Consider the following 16184-nt stretch of genomic DNA (forward strand, 5'->3'; position numbering starts at 1 on the left):
GGAATCAGGCTCCCTGACTTCAGACTATACTACAAAGCTACAGTATTCAAGACAGTATGGTACTGGCACAAAAACAGAAATATAGATCAATGGAACAGGAAAGAAAGCCCAGAGATAAACCCACACACATATGGTCACCTTATTTTTCATAAAGAAGGCAAGAATATACAATAGAGAGAAGACAGCCTCTTCAGTAAGTTGTGCTGGGAAAAAATGGACAGCTACATGTAAAAGAATGAAATTAGAACACTTCCTAACATCATACACAAAAATAAACTCAAAATGGATTAAAGACCAAAATGTAAGTGCAGACACAATAAAACTCTTAGAGGAAAACATAGGCAGAACAGTCTATGACATAAATCACAGCAAGATCCTTTTTGACCCACCTCCTAGAGAAATGGAAATAAAAACAAAAATAAACAAATGGGACCTAATGAAACTTCAAAGCTTTTGCACAGCAAAGGAAACCATAAACAAGACAAAAAGACAACCCTCAGAATGAGAGAACATATTTTCAAATGAAGCAACTGACAAATGATTAATCTCCAAAATATGTAAACAGCTCATGCAGCTCAATATAAAAAAAAACAACCAACCCAATCCAAAAATGGGCAGAAGACCTAAATAGACCTTTCTCCAAAGAAGAAAGGATGGCCATAGGATGACATAAGGATGGCCAACAAATACATGAAAAACTGCTCAACATTATTAATTTTTAGAGAAATGCAAATCAAAGCTACAATGAGATACCACCTCACACCCATCAGGATGGTCATCATCAAAAAACTACATCAATAAGTGCTGGAGAGGGTGTGGAGAAAAGGTAACCCTCTTGCACTGTTGGTGGGAATGTAAATTGATAGAGCCACTATGGAGAACAGTATGGAAGTTCCTTTAAAAAAACTAAAAATAGAACTACCATTCGACCCAGCAATCTCACTACTGGGCATATACCCTGAGAAATCCATAATTCAAAAAGAGTCATGTACCACAATGTTCATTGCAGCTCTAGTTACAATAGCCAGAACATGGAAGCAACCCAAGTGATTTACAATAGCCAGGACATGGAAGCAACCTAAGTGTCCATCAACAGATGAATGGATAAAGAAGATGTGGCACATATATACAATGGAATATTACTCAGCCATAAAAAGAAACGAAATTGAGTTATTTGTAGTGAGGTGGATGGACCTAGAGTCTATCATATAGAGTGAAGTCAGAAAGCGAAAAACAAATACCGTATGCTAATACATATATACATGGAATCTAAAAAAAAAAAAAATGGTTCTGATGAACCTAGGGGCAGGACAGGAATAAAGACACAGATGTAGAGAATGGACTTGAGGACACGGGGTGTGGGAAGGGTAAGCTGGGACAAACTGTGAGAGTGGCATGGACTTATATATACTACCAAATGTAAAACAGAGAGCTAGTGGGAAGCAGCTGCATAGCACAGGGAGTTCAGCTCAGTGCTTTGTGACCACCTAGAGGGGTGGGATAGGGATGGTGGGAGGGACACGCAAGAGGGAGGGGTTATGGGGATATATGTATGCATATAGCTGATTCACTTTGTTATGCAGCAGAAACTAACACAACATTGTAAAGCAATTATACTCCAACAAAGATGTTAAAAAAAAAAAAAAAAAGAAAAAAAAAGCATAGGAATGCAGACCAGACTTCGCACATGTATATACATCACTAGCCTTACTGGGGTGGGATCAGGTGAAAACATGACAAAATGAGGAGAAGAGATTAAAAAGGGGGGTGAGAGACCACTGCTATGGACTGAATGTTTTGTCCCCCTCCCAAAATCCTTATGTTGAAGCCCTAACCCCCCAGAGTGGCTGTATTTGGAGATGTGGCCACTAAGGAAGTTATGGTTAAATGAGGTCATAAGGCAGACCCCTGAGCCAACAGGATTAGCGTGCTCACAAGAAGAGAAGCCAGAGAGCTCGCTCATCCATCTACCCCCCTTCCTGTGCACACAGGCCAAGGAGAGGTCATGTGAGCACTGGCCAGAAGGTGGCCGTCTGCAACCCAAGAAGAGAGCCCTCACCAGACACTAACCCTGCTGGCACCTTGATCTTGGACGTCCAGTCCTGTGTGAAAATACATGTCTGTTGTTTACATCTGTAGTATTTTGCTGTGGCAGCTCTAGCAGACTGATAAAACTACTAAAGACTTCTTTACCCCCTGCTCAGCTGTTTCTTGGGCCTATCATGATTTTAAAGTTTTCTTAAATACAACTTTCTCTTCCTTTAATTTAGATTTACTTTCCTTCGCTCTAATGTCAATGGAAATGCAAAATAGTATGGCTTTTTCCATACTTCTACTCTTATTATTCTCACCTTTTTATCAATCTACTAAGCAATATCTAACTAGAAAAGATACCCATATAGCACTGAAAAAAAAATTACTGAAAAGCCAAAGTAAATTAAATTTCTTACTTATTCCTTTCCAAGTGAATAATATGCTCTTTTCCTTCAGCTTGAATGACATAAGATACCTAAATGCACAAAGGAGAAAAGAACAATAAAACACTATCTTCTAAATAACTTTTCAACAACAGAAATTCCATCCTGAATGAAAATAACTTGGTACTGACTAGAACTATTTTATGAAAGAACCTTAAATATCCTCGTAAATAATAAAAATATACTCTGATCATCCCTGCCTTCCTTTAATAAACTACTGTGGAAAACGACCTGCATGTTTATCTAAACTCTTCTTAAATTCATTTATAATTGAGCTATAACTTAAGGGATTATTTTTACTAAGTCCATCCCTGTTTTACCTATAGTATAAAGTAGTTCTTCCTTTCGTTTTAAATGAAATGAACCTCTTAGTTTCAAAAGATATTCCCTCGTTCTGGTTAGACGAAATTAATAGCCTTTTATGATTTTATATCTTCACATGGTTCAACACATTTCATCGCTTCTAAACAGACTTTCCCCTCACGTGAACATCTTTGAAATCCGGATACATCGTACAGAGGCAGAGCAGTCTAACTGGTAGCACTCTGTTCCTTTCTTAATTAGTGGTACATTAAATAACAGTGTGATGAGGCAACTTATACTTACACATCCTCAGCTTGTGGGATCCTCTTCTCTACCTCAAACGCTAAAATAACTTGCCCAGTGACTCACTGTTTCATTAGCAAGAAGCACTTAATGTGATCTCTAGAACCAGGGGATTCAACTTTGCCATAATTCTAATAAAAAAGACAGTCATGGAGGGACTCAACAAATAATAATAGTATCAGGAGTGTCCTCTTATTCTCCCTACTGTTTCTGGACTCTAAGTGAACGTTTTGCCAAGAAACAGCAGGATCTCCTTTCCTAGGGCACTTCGACATCTGACTTCTAAGGCCGAGACCGAAATCCAGGTCCTGGGGTTCTGCTTCCACATCCTGTGTGGGGACCTCAGGACTCTGCCATCTACCTCCTTCTCCACTGAGGCATCAAAAATACCAAGCTCCTTCCAACGCCACAGTTTTGGCGTGTGCCTTTCTATCCTTTCTGCTCTTGGACAAACATAGGATGTAAAAACATCACTGTCATCTCCTCTGAGAAGTATTCTGAGAATCTGAGAATTGTTTTGTGATGTTCCATTCTTCCCCCAAACAGCTGCCTGGGTTGTTCATTCCCTTCCTTCTAGTCTTTGCTCTGCTCCAGGGTTACCTTCTTAGTAAGGTCTTCCCGGGCTGTCCTATTAGAAAACACAAACCCTCCTACCCCCTCACCCCCACCCCCAATTCCAACATTCCCAGCCCCCTCCCTGCTTTAATTTTCCCCATAGCACTTCTTACCATCTTAAGTAATCTCTATTATTAATCTATATTGCTTATTTGTCTCCTCCTCTCCTCCCACGAGAATGGAAGCTCCACAGGGGCATGGAGTTTGTTTTGTTCACTGCCATATCCCCAGTGCTTAAACAGTGCTTCCACGTCTTCCCCAAATATTTATCAGGGTGCATGCAGGACATTTACTACAATCCCAAGTATCTATGTGTGCAGTGTTGATAAAGGTCATCAGAGACACAATAAAGTGGAAAACATCGTCCCTGTGCTGCTAAGTGAAGAAAAGGGGAAAAATAACAATGAAAACACAAATTAATTCTACTCTAAAGGCAAAACAAAAATCAAAGAGTAGAATGTCCAGTTCAAAACAAAACAAGGAAAAATTATAGACTGTTCCACTGGAAGGAGATCTTAGAGTCATTTATTCCTTACTTATAAAGAAGTAAATGAAGACGAATGATCTACCCAATTCGTGGTAGCACCCAGAGGGAGGGCTAAAGCTAAAAGCTAACTCCAATGTTCTCTTCACTATGCCTAGTCCCTAAACAATGGACAAGCTGCCTTATCCTTAGAAATATTATCAGCAATTCAGAGGTAATAAGCTAAACTCTCTATCCTTCATCACCTGTTACTGTTAAACTATAATAAAGTTAAATTATACTTCTATAAAGTTGAAGGGTTTGCAAAGTCAGTTGATATCCAAATATATTATTTCTGAGCTTTACAGTAAGAGAAAAATAGTATAAAAATTAATTTTTGTGCATTGGTTACCCTGTTAGCATATTATGTTTCTTCTGATATGGAGATAAAACTCACTTTTGAGCAAACATTCCCAGATATGAAATACATGCATATAACACACTACTATTCTCCAGTGTCAGTAAAGATACAGCATGTAGTACTCTACCTATCATACACTGAGAGAGAGGTGAATTCTTATTCTTATAACAAGACCACTGTAACCATCACCAGTCAGGTAAGGGTCAGAAATCTATGTAACCAGCATCCTACCCTGGTCATAGAATTTTACTTAACTGACTATTTCATCCTCTTATGTTTCAAGTTGATTATTTTGTCTTTAAAAAAAAAAAAGCTACTAAGGATCAGTATATCACTTTACTAGAATAACGTCCAATGGACACCAGTGCCATAATCACTGGCTGACATTACTCACTGAACCAATCACTCCTGAAAATAACACCCTTGTCTTAAAAAAAGTGAAATTTAAATACATATATATTTCTCAAGAGATAACTTACCTGCTCTGAGTAGGGCCTAGGGGCTTCTCTTCTTTCTCTAGTTAATCTCCAAGGAGTTATTATTTCATAAGAAGAGAGATGGGAGGTCTGTTGAAAGCCTACAGAAAAGGGAATAACAAACATTATATAACAACTGAACCTGAAAAACTACATGTCCTAAAATACAATGGAAATCAAAAGCTGAATGTTCAATTCATAGAAAAATCATCTGATGTTCCCACACTAAAATATATATAGTTTTATACAAAGTTTTATAGGAAATAGCAATATACTAGATAAGTATGAGGGGGAAGAAATGTATTTCTTAAAAAAGGATGTCAGCCTTTATCCAAACAGTATATACACAGCAATCATTTTCAATTTTTAGCTATAAAGCCTAATCCCTTGTCTTAAAAGAAATCTTAAGGCATAAACACAAGGAAAAAACTGCTCCAGTGGGGAAATGGAGGGAAGGCATCTAGAACCTGGCACCATTCACTCCTGTCTCTTTTCCCACCCTCACCCAACATGAATGACATCCCGAGATGGTACAGGGATACTTACGAAATGGTCAAGGAAAATAAGAGGGAAAAGTTACTTTTAATGCCTGATGGATTAACTCTAATAAATACATACCTAACAATGTAGCAATTATCTCCAATGAAATTACTGCCACTAATCTGTCCTAAAAAGTTGAATAGATAAAATGTATTAAAAATGAAGTACTCAGGGCTTCCCTGGTGGCGCAGTGGTTGAGAATTCGCCTGCCGATGCAGGGAACACGGGTTCGTGCCCCGGTCCGGGAAGATCCCACATGCCACGGAGCGGCTGGGCCCGTGAGCCATGGCCGCTGAGCCTGCGCATCCGGAGCCTGTGCTCCGCAACGGGAGAGGCCACAGCAGTGAGAGGCCCGCGTACCGCAAAAAAAAAAAAAAAGAAAAAAAAAAGAAATGAAGTACTCAGAACCATCATGCAAGACTTCCTCCCAATTTCAATCTTGTATAGCTCACCACACAGTGGAGTCACATCTGAGTGGGGCCTGGGTTCTAAACTCATCACTTGAGAGGGGAGAGGGATAAACTAGGAGTGTGGGAGTCACAGATACACACCACTATATGTAAAACATAAACAACAGGGACCTACTGAAAAGAACCTGAAAAAGAATGAATATATGTATATATATAACTGAATCACTTTGCTGTACACCTGAAACTAACACAACATTGTAGATCAACTATAATCCAATAAAATTAAAAAAAAAAAAAAACCAATGACCTACCATATAGTACAGGGAACTATATTCAATACCTTATAATAATCTATAATGGAAAATAATCTGAAAATATATATATATAAAAAACTGAATCACTTTGCTGTACACTTGAAACCAATACAATATTGTAAATCAACTATACTTCAATGAAAAAAAATAAGTAAATCTACCTAAAAAAATTAAAATGAAAATAAATAAGTAAATAAAACAATGAGCAGAAAGCCATTTTGGTTCATTGCATTGAAGCAGTCAAGCAGGATCTATGTATAAATACAAAGTTTTATTGTTAGGTTTCCATTTTGTATTTTTGAAATTATCAAAGGTATTAAATAATCATATATTATTTTAAAAATACGATAACTAGAAAAAAAAGTAAAGTCATCACTTAAGCAAAATTTGGGTATAATTAAAATGGCCCATTCAAATCCCTTAGGAAGGCACACCCCATGTTGGCATCTGATACAGTCTCTCAATACATCCAACGCATCTCTTCTTCCTCCAGCATAACTGCCAATGATGGCATGTCAGTTTGTTCAGAGAACTTGACGAAGTAGATGGTCACCATCTAAGGACCACACATGAAAAACCTCTATCTCTATATATCTCCACATGCCAAAAACCACATTTTTATGAGGAGGCTTGAGAATGGCATACACAAACAGAAACACTGAGGGAAGAACAGATTCACAGCTTCTACTCAGTGAGGATCAATTCAGGAAATAAATTCATTACGTAGAATTTTTTGAACAAATAAATGCCATGAAAAGGAGGAAGATGGGACCATTATAAATTAAAAGAGCCATATAACCAAATGCAATATCTGGACCTATCTGGATCCTAATTAAAATAAATCAACAGAAAAAAAAAAATCTGAGACAACCAGGGAAATTTTAACACTGTATAGATATGTGATGATCTTGAGGAATTAGTATTAATTTTTTAAAGTGTAATAAGCATATTGTGGGTAATGTTTTCTTTAAAAGTCCTTATGTCATAGGGATTCATTCTGAATATTCAAGGGCAACATGATACGACATCCAGGATTCGCATCAAAATAATCCAGTGTGCGTTTGAGGGATGAGATACATATGAAACTATATTAAAACTGGGTAATGGGTACAGAGGAGTTCATTACTCTTCTCTCTACTGTTGTGTATGTTTAAAATTTTCGATAGTAAAATAATTATTTTTTAAGTAGTTATCTACAGGGAGTGGGATGAGAGGAGAGACTTTTCACTTTATAAGCTCTGTATTATTTACAGTGTCTAAGAAATGTTACAATTACAACATATATCATATATATGAGACTATAAGACGTGTCATAAGCAAACATGTAAGTATCATAAGTAAATGTACCAAACTTGTTTAAAGCAGCTACCACGATGGAATAGAACCAGAGAGTAATGAGATAAGGACTCAGACTTTATTTCCTGTACTCATGCATGTCCGTATTGTTTGAATTTGTTTTTATAATGAGTATTTTGAAACCCCAAATTACCACTGAAATTAAAGGTGGGAAAAAGGAGTGTTTCTTCAATTAAAAAAGAAAAGCACAAACTATTTAAAGTACTGATTATCTACTATCTCAACACCTCCTGTCTTCCCATCAGCCTCATTAACCTCGCATCCAGACTATGATACCTTCTCACTCCTGCTCTCTCCTCTCCTTTGGATCCAAACTCTTATGTTCATTCACTCCTTAATTGCCTTATGCCTCTCAGATTTCTCAAATGCAGATTAAAATGAAGCATCTTCACCTAACCTTCCACAAGCTAACACTGTACATAAAAATGTCTATAACCTTGTCTAGTTTGGAATTTTTAAAGATACAATGTAAACAGGAAAATATAAATTAAATCTCTTTCAGTACAACATGTCATACTAACACTCTGCAAACTCTTTACCTGTCAACCCCTTAAATCTTAATAATTAGGCATAACATACCATCTAAATGGGGCTTCACGTCATTACATAAAAATACCAGAAATAGACTCCAATACTCACAAAAGCAACCAGGGGCTGGCTGATCTAAGGCATACTTACGACATACTATGATAAAATATCCTTCAGATATTTGGAGTTGCCAAATGGGAGCCGTGTCAAAAGAAATCCATGGCCTTGATAGAAGCAGGCTTCAAATCACTAAGTAGAAATATCCTTCATCCTAAATTAACTGAGGTACAGGACTATTTCCTCACCCAGAATAAACCTTTCAAGGACCTTCAGTTTTCTCAAATTCCTAAAAACACAAATTTCAATATTATCCTTAATATTTTTCTTTTAGATCATGGTAATTTGTTCAACTACTAAGACAGTCACTCTAGAAGTAAAGGCAGGGACAGATGGCAGGAATAAATGCTTTCAGTGAGTTACAGAGAAGAAGCTCTGGGTGATAAAAAAAGCCAATCATCCTGTGCATTTACATGCAACTTCCTATGATTCTATAATTATTTCAAAATAAAAGATTTCTTAAGTAAATCCTTACAGGCAGGGATAAAAATGCTAATAGGCTCAGGCAACTGTTATACTAGAAGCTAAACAATATGCAACTAAACTGAAATCTTTTCATCACAACTCAGAAGCAAACATCACAGAGAAAAAGAAATGCCTCAGAAAAGACAACTACAAATGAGCAGGCACATATTTAAAGAGCTCTCATTTTGAAACATGTTAAGTGAATTTATAAGGTCACATAGCTAGTTTCAGGCCAGGACTGAAGCTAAGGATCTTTTACCAAGATTGTTAGAGAAGAATGAAAGTCCAATAAAGGAATATAAGACACATTCTATCCTTTCTTCCATTTTAATGCACAATTCTTGTTTTGAAAAAAAAATAAAAACGAATCTTTATTTTTTAAAGGCTTTCAAAATTATACCACCCCAAAATAACTTCTATTTACATATAAGAGCTGCTATTCTGATACTGACTTCTTGGTTTTAAAATCCAAGGATTCACTTTCTGAATGCCATAGGAGTTCCAAAACATCATAAGAAATGCACATATCTTGGTTATGTCATTGAAAAACAATTTACACTGGTTGTATGAAACCCCTTCTTCCTGTATTTTTTCAACATTCCTTCATCCTTAGTCCTGGCTTATTTCTATTCTTTTTCCCTTTCATACTCTGCATAGATTTTCCCCAAATTCCTTTTATTTTTTGGTTTTAATTCCAAACAGTAGCACTTTCTCATGGGAATCTAAAGATCAAGTTTCCCATGTCACTACAAACGACGTGCATCAACATTATTTGTACTATAAAGCTTCAGCCTCAGCACTATCGACATTTGAGGCCAGAAAATTCTTTGCTGTGGATGTTTTTCTGTGCAATGTAGGATGTTAGGAGCATCCCTGACCTCTACTCACCACTGGCCAGAAGCACCACCAGTGTGACAACTAAAAATATCTTCCAGGGCTTCCCTGGTGGCGCAGTGGTTGAGAGTCCGCCTGCCGATGCAGGGGACGCGGGTTCGTACTCTGGTCCGGGAAGATCCCACATGCCGCGGAGCGGCTGGGCCCGTGAGCCATGGCCGATGAGCCTGCACGTCCGGGGCCTGTGCTCCGCAACGGGAGAGGCCACAACAGTGAGAGGCCCGCGTACCGCAAAAAATATATATATATATATCTTCCAGATGCCTTCTGGGGGCAAAATCACCCCCCACCTCAAAACCACTGGTATAGAGTTCACAATGAAAACTAAAATCTTAATACAATCAGCTCCATGGAAAATACAAACTATTTTATCAGAATTTGACAGAATTTGATGCACACCATCAAAAGTCACATTACTAGAAAACACGGGCCAGAGATAAAAGTAAGAGTTGAGGGCTTCCCTGGTGGTGCAGTGGTTAAGAATCCGCCTGCCAATGAAGAAGACACGGGTTCCAGCCCTGGTCCGGGAAGATCCCACACGCCATGGAGCAGCTAAGCCCGCGTGCCACAACTTCTGAGCCTGAGCTCTAGAGCCTGCGAGCCACAACTACCAAGTCCGCGCACCACAACTACTGAAGCCCGCGTGCATAGAGCCTGTGCTCCACAGCAAGAGAAGCCACCGCAATGAGAAGCCCACGCACCGCAATGAAGAGTAGCTCCCGCTCGCCCCAACTAGAGAAAGCCCGCGCACAGCAACGAAGACCCAACACAGCCAAAAATAAATAAATAAAATAATAAATAAATTTATTAAAAAATAAGAGTTGAAACATGAAACTTAAAAGTGTCTTAAACTTAGTAAAAGAAAGAAAAAGGTGTTAGTTGCACTTCTTTCTTCCTTTAACTCCTTAGATATTTTTACGTGCTGTGTTTTGGAAGAAGCCTAAATGCATGTTTTGTAATAGCATCTGAGAAACTGAGTCCCCCTAAAAATGAGTCCCCTTACTGAGTTTATGATTAATCTCTCTATTCAAAACTTTATCCCCTTTCTTGCCCCCTCTGACCTCAATCCTGCACTAACTGAACACTAATCATCCAGAAACAGATGACTAAAATTGCTATTGTTGAGAACATCATTATGTGCCTAAAACTGCTGTTGTAGATACTACTATCATTCACGTACAAACTCAGGTTGCTTCTCCAGGGCAAGATGCCCTCATAGACCCCCAGCCATGGACCACCTGGCCAGAGAATGGAAACCAGAGGCATTCTGACTCCCAAAACCAGGATAAAGAAATGTCAGAAGATGATGATTAATCCCAGCATCTTTGTCCTTCCCCTTTAAAAGCAAAAACACTTCACTCAAAAAGTCAAGCTGCGGCTTCCCTGGTGGCGCAGGGGTTGAGAGTCCGCCTTCAGATGCAGGGGACGCGGGTTCGTGCCCCGGTCCGGGAGGACCCCGCGTGCCGCGGAGCGGCTGGGCCCGTGAGCCATGGCCGCTGAGCCTGCGTGTCCAGAGCCTGTGCTCGGCAAAGGGAGAGGCCACAACAGTGAGAGGCCCGCGTACCGCAAAAAAAAAAAAGCCAAGCTGGAGTGGATCTGAGACTTGTCTTCCACGCCCTTGCTTGGCGCCCTGCAACACACCCTTACTTTGCTGCAAACACCCGCTGTCAGAATTTGGCTTTCTGTGCCCTGGACACAGAAGCCCTTCCTCGGTTACAACTGTAGACGGATATAAGTTAAAAGAATTCTACCTAATTGCAAAGCAAACAAATGTAAACCCTCAGCCAAGGGCTTTTCTCCTTTCCTTCCCACCTATTGTGTAAACAAAGAGCCACCCTTAAGTACTTTCACTATAGAAAATAAACCTGGGTTCCACATACAAGGTGAAGAAGATAATTCTGTTGTCTGAGTTATTTCTTGAAGAGAAATTGCAATTAGATCCATAAATTGCTGTTATTTTGAGCCATATATTTCCATTCCATTCACAAGGTCAGTGCCGAGTAAACATATATTATATATTAATAGCTATCTTCAAACATAATTATAATTTCCACTGTTATGTCCTACATTCTGACATTTTTTGCGTTATAATTTTTTTTTTACATTTACTCATTTTTACATTTAAAAAGAAACAGGGCTTTTGCTATTGTTTGTTTGTAAGTGGCCCTTTGGGAAAAACACTCACCATTTATAAGATTTAATGCCCTAAAGAATTTAAATTCCTCTACCAAGGAATTTAAGTTTCTTGAAACAAAGGACGGTACCTTACTCATCCCCTATTTCCTGCACCGGTACAGTAGATATTCAACAAATGTATTGAGTAAATGACCTCTTTTGATCTTTCCATACATAGATCTCATAATTGCAAATTATCATGTACAACCTAAAATAAGCTTTATTTTTTATGATTAGCATCTTTCATATCAATTTTCCACAAATCCTCACGGCCCACACATTTGGCATGTTAATGCAATGCCACATTTCACTGTATTACTCTGCCATTGACTGCTTACCTTCCCCTTTGAAGCAGCCAATGTGTCAATGGATGTGGAACAGGCTCTCCCAGGCTCTACTTGTATGAGAGTTCTTAGGGGTTACTAAAGGAAGGGGTAGGGGGAACCTTCCAAAAATGAGTTAAGCCATAAAAAAATCTCATTAAAAGGAAAATGTGTCAAAGGGAAAGAAGCATTTCCCATGTATGGGAATGGGTTTTGTCCTACAGTATGACAAATGTTTGGCGGTGACATCATTTTTACTTATTATAAGCTGAAATACTCTAATTCTTACATTAAAATCAACATAAACCGATACGAAAACAACTGCATATTTAAAAACTGACCAAAGTATTTATAAGTGAACTTCTCAGGTTCCCTAACTCATTCTTAAAGGGTGTGATTCAAGCAGTACCCGACACATGATCACTTTGGGGAAAACGATTTGACTGAAATAACACTTTCACAAAATGAAAAATAAACTACAATAATATATGAACAAGACTATACAATTCAAAGTGCAATTCAACTTTAATTGGGTCCATGTTGGCCCCATTCAAAGGCAGGGTGGTTGGGAGGTTAGTTACTGAGATACCTAGAGGACCAGATTTACTTATGCGGCAGTCCCATAGTTCTGACACAAGGGTGTCATAACTCCAAGACTGCTATATACTAGACATCAAAGAAAAAAAAAAGAAATATCATGAGGCTATCTATGTCATATATTTGAGCTTGTGGCTATTCCAAGAAAATGCTTCTGGTTACTTAAAGCTTGCATCTTTGGGGGGATTCTACCATAAACTAGGATTAAAAAAAAATATATATATATATATATATATATACACACACACACATATAAAGGCAACTTTGGTAAGGTAAAAATTATTTATTTATTTATTTAAATTTGGCCTCGCCACTCAGCTTACAGGATCTTAGTTCCCCCACCAGGGATCGAACCTGCACCCCCGGCAGTGAAAGCACGGAGTCCTAACCACTGGATCGCCAAGGAATTCCCAGTAAGGTAAAATTTAAAGTGTGTTTGGAAAACTGTCTTGGAACCCAGCAACTTGTTCTGTGCATATTTTAATTATAAATATTTTATTTTTTTACATGAAAGTGAAACTCAAATTATCTTTATAGTTAAAAGACTACATTCTCCTATTCACCACAAACATAACAAATCCAAATAATTCACAGGCACCTAAAAACAAAATTAGTACAGACCTAAGTTCTTACCATGTAGTTCATCTTATAGTGATTCACCGTGAGTAAGCCTTAAATCTCATTTCTTCTAGAATTCTAGCCTTGAAAAAAAAAAACAAATTCTAGGTCTGCACATCATAATCACTATCTTAAAAGAAGAAATCAGATGAGGTTTCATACCTGCCTGATTCCCTTTGTTATTGTTCACAATTATACAAAGTTACCTTTGTCAGCCCCAGTTTAAAAAAATATATAAAGTTTACTGTAGTGTCAGCTTTTGAGAATTTATACTGCATTTCCTCATCGACACAATGTTATAAATGGTTAAAAAAAAAAATCCTACAAAACCTATTTAACTCTTAATGTAACCGGATGTGTACATGGTACTACTGAGTACGCAAATTCCTCTTTCATTAGCAGAAAAGGTTTCAGTGCTGCTTTAAACATCCTGTATTGCAAAAATTCGGTCAGCTGATTTTGGAAGAACATTCCCGTAGGGAAACATGAGTTGACTCACTGCACATTAGTACAAAAGCCTCTTAACTGCTCTCTCCCAGCCTCCAGTCCCTCCCTCCTATATTCTGTCCTCCAATGTGTAGCCAGTTATATTAATCGCAAATCTAGTTATGTCACATCCCTACTTAAAAACCGTCCTGCCCAAAGAACTTCCTCCAGGGTAAAGTCCAAACCCCACAGCACATCACAAGAAGACTCTCCCCAGCTGGTACCAACCTACCTTGGTTTTTTCCGTGCCTCCCTTTCATGTAGACTGCCTGGTGACATTCTCATCATTCCCTAACTAGTCGTGTCCTCATACCTCTCCATACTCTTGCAAAAACCCTTCTGCTTAGAAAGAATTCCTATTCCTTTCCTTGAACATTCACCTATATAGATCAGTTCAAATATCACTTTCTCGATAAAACCTTCCCCTATATCCCTCAGATAGACTCAGCACATTTGGTCACCTTCTGCCCCTCCACAAGCATTGAGCTTGGTGTTTATAGGCGTTTGATAAACGCTGACTAAATTTTGAAAGCATACACATGCTTCAGTGAGGGACTGGCCATAAACTGTTAAAGCTGCTGTTAAAAAAATAAGGATATTCCATCCATCTATATGCGGGTATGCAATAAACAGAATCATGGATTACTAAAACTCCAGATGTTTAACCTACTTCCCCTTAAATGTTGGTAAACATTAACCATATAGAATACCACAGGAAAAACAGTCTCAACCATAAAAGATTTGGTAGTTTCCCATTCAATAAAGTTTCAGTATGTAGAGCTTCAAAATTCCTGCAATGGGGCAAATTTACCTAATTGAAAAAGAATAAACCAAACATAAGAAAAAATTTAAATTTAGTCCTGCACTGAAATCTTCACCTTTGAACAACTCTCAAGATAAAGATTAGGTAGAAACCCCCATTCTCCATCATACTCTATGGCTGATAAAGAAAACACAACCGTGCAAACAATAATTTAACACGAGCCAAAATAAAGAAAGAATGTGTTTCCAGAAAGAAGCTAGTGTGTTGGCGATTTGTTTCCACTATGTTTGGGTATCTCCCATACAAGTACCTTATGTATTCAAGGTTAGTTTCACAAGTCAAAAGCGATTTCACATAAATGATCTAATTCTCACTGTAATCCTGTGAGTTAAGCAGAGCGGGGATGATTTGTCCGTATTTGAGATATTACCAACCCAAGAAAAAAGAAGATAAAAGACTGTTTGGCTATAGAAATGTAGCACTTCGTTTCCAAAAAAGTATTCTTACTACAACAACAAAATGGCCCGAGAAAAAAATAAGAACCCCCCCCCCAATTCCATCGCTAAATTTAGCTCTGTGTACCTAGTGGTGACTCCGCTAATAAAATGAACATCAAAATTTCAAATCATGATAACCTGGAGCAAAAGTTCCATCTCCCGGTCTCTTCCCAGTGACATTGACTGTACAAGCAAGAGCAAGCTCCATTTCCCAAAGCACTTCTCAAAACCTCCGCGCGCACCCAGCCTCCAAGGCTCTCAGCCGAGTCCCCGAGGTCAGGGTCGGACCCAGAGTCGCCCCGAGAGGGTCTGGGGGCCCCAGCCTTGCGCGAGATGGGGGTGGGGCTGGCCGCAAAAGGCTCTGCCCAGCGTGAGACCGAGGACGAGGAACCAGACCCGAGAACAGTGCCGAGAAGAATTTGGGGCGCCAGACCCCGAGCCTCGGGTCCGAGCACTGTCCACACACAGCTGAGCGGCTCCGCCTCCGACTCCGGGTTCAGTCCCCAGGCCAGGCCCCTCCACTCCCGGGCACCACGGGGTAACTCCGAGCATCCCAGCCCTAGGAAACACGAATCCCAAAGGGTCCTGGGGGCGGACACCCACCTGACCGAGCCCCACCAAGGGCTGGGCTCACCAAGCCGAACAAGAGCAGCCACAGGAAGCAGAGGGTCCCAGAGGGCGAGCCCGCGCCCGATCCCATCTCGGCCGAGTCCGCAGGTTCCCCTCAACACTCGGTCGCCCCTGCCTCCGCCCGCTCCACCATTTCCCAGCCCTGCCGGGGCCCCAGAGCTGGCAGCGATGCGCGCGCTCGGCACTGACGCAAGTCGGCTCCGGTCCGAGCTCGCTCCCGACGCGGCGCTGGCTACACTGACGTAGAGAGCGAACCGTCCCCGACGGGAGAACGGACTTTCTATCGGGCCCCTAAGACCCTCACTAGTCTGCCCCGCCCATCACTATCCGCCCCGCCTCCTCCCTCCAAGGCCCGCCTACTTCGGGGGTCGAGGGAGCCCATTGGAGGAAGCAATCGAGGCAAAAGAAGGCGG

At 39.7% G+C, this 16184-nt stretch overlaps 1 protein-coding gene across 3 annotated transcripts in view; it reads right to left on the minus strand.

The window, feature by feature from the left end:
• Positions 1-16168, minus strand: part of ADAM9 (ADAM metallopeptidase domain 9) — a 103830-nt gene extending 87662 nt beyond the window's left edge. Inside the window, exons 1-3 of one of the 3 annotated variants that reach the window (XM_028481859.2) lie at positions 16132-16168; positions 5062-5159; positions 2451-2509 (exon numbers count right to left, since the gene is read on the minus strand). In XM_028481859.2, the coding sequence (XP_028337660.1) occupies positions 2451-2509; positions 5062-5159; positions 16132-16153 (179 nt within the window). In that variant the 5' untranslated portion in view covers positions 16154-16168. Of the gene's footprint in view, positions 1-2450; positions 2510-5061; positions 5160-15744; positions 16039-16131 lie in introns of those variants that run through there. The other 2 variants (XM_024131430.1, XM_028481857.2) reach the window with 2 other exon arrangements.
• Between the last annotated feature and the right edge of the window lie 16 nt (positions 16169-16184).

This window comes from Physeter macrocephalus, chromosome 20 (assembly GCF_002837175.3).
Source record: "Physeter macrocephalus isolate SW-GA chromosome 20, ASM283717v5, whole genome shotgun sequence".
In the NCBI taxonomy this organism is placed as follows: Eukaryota; Metazoa; Chordata; class Mammalia; order Artiodactyla; family Physeteridae; genus Physeter; species Physeter macrocephalus.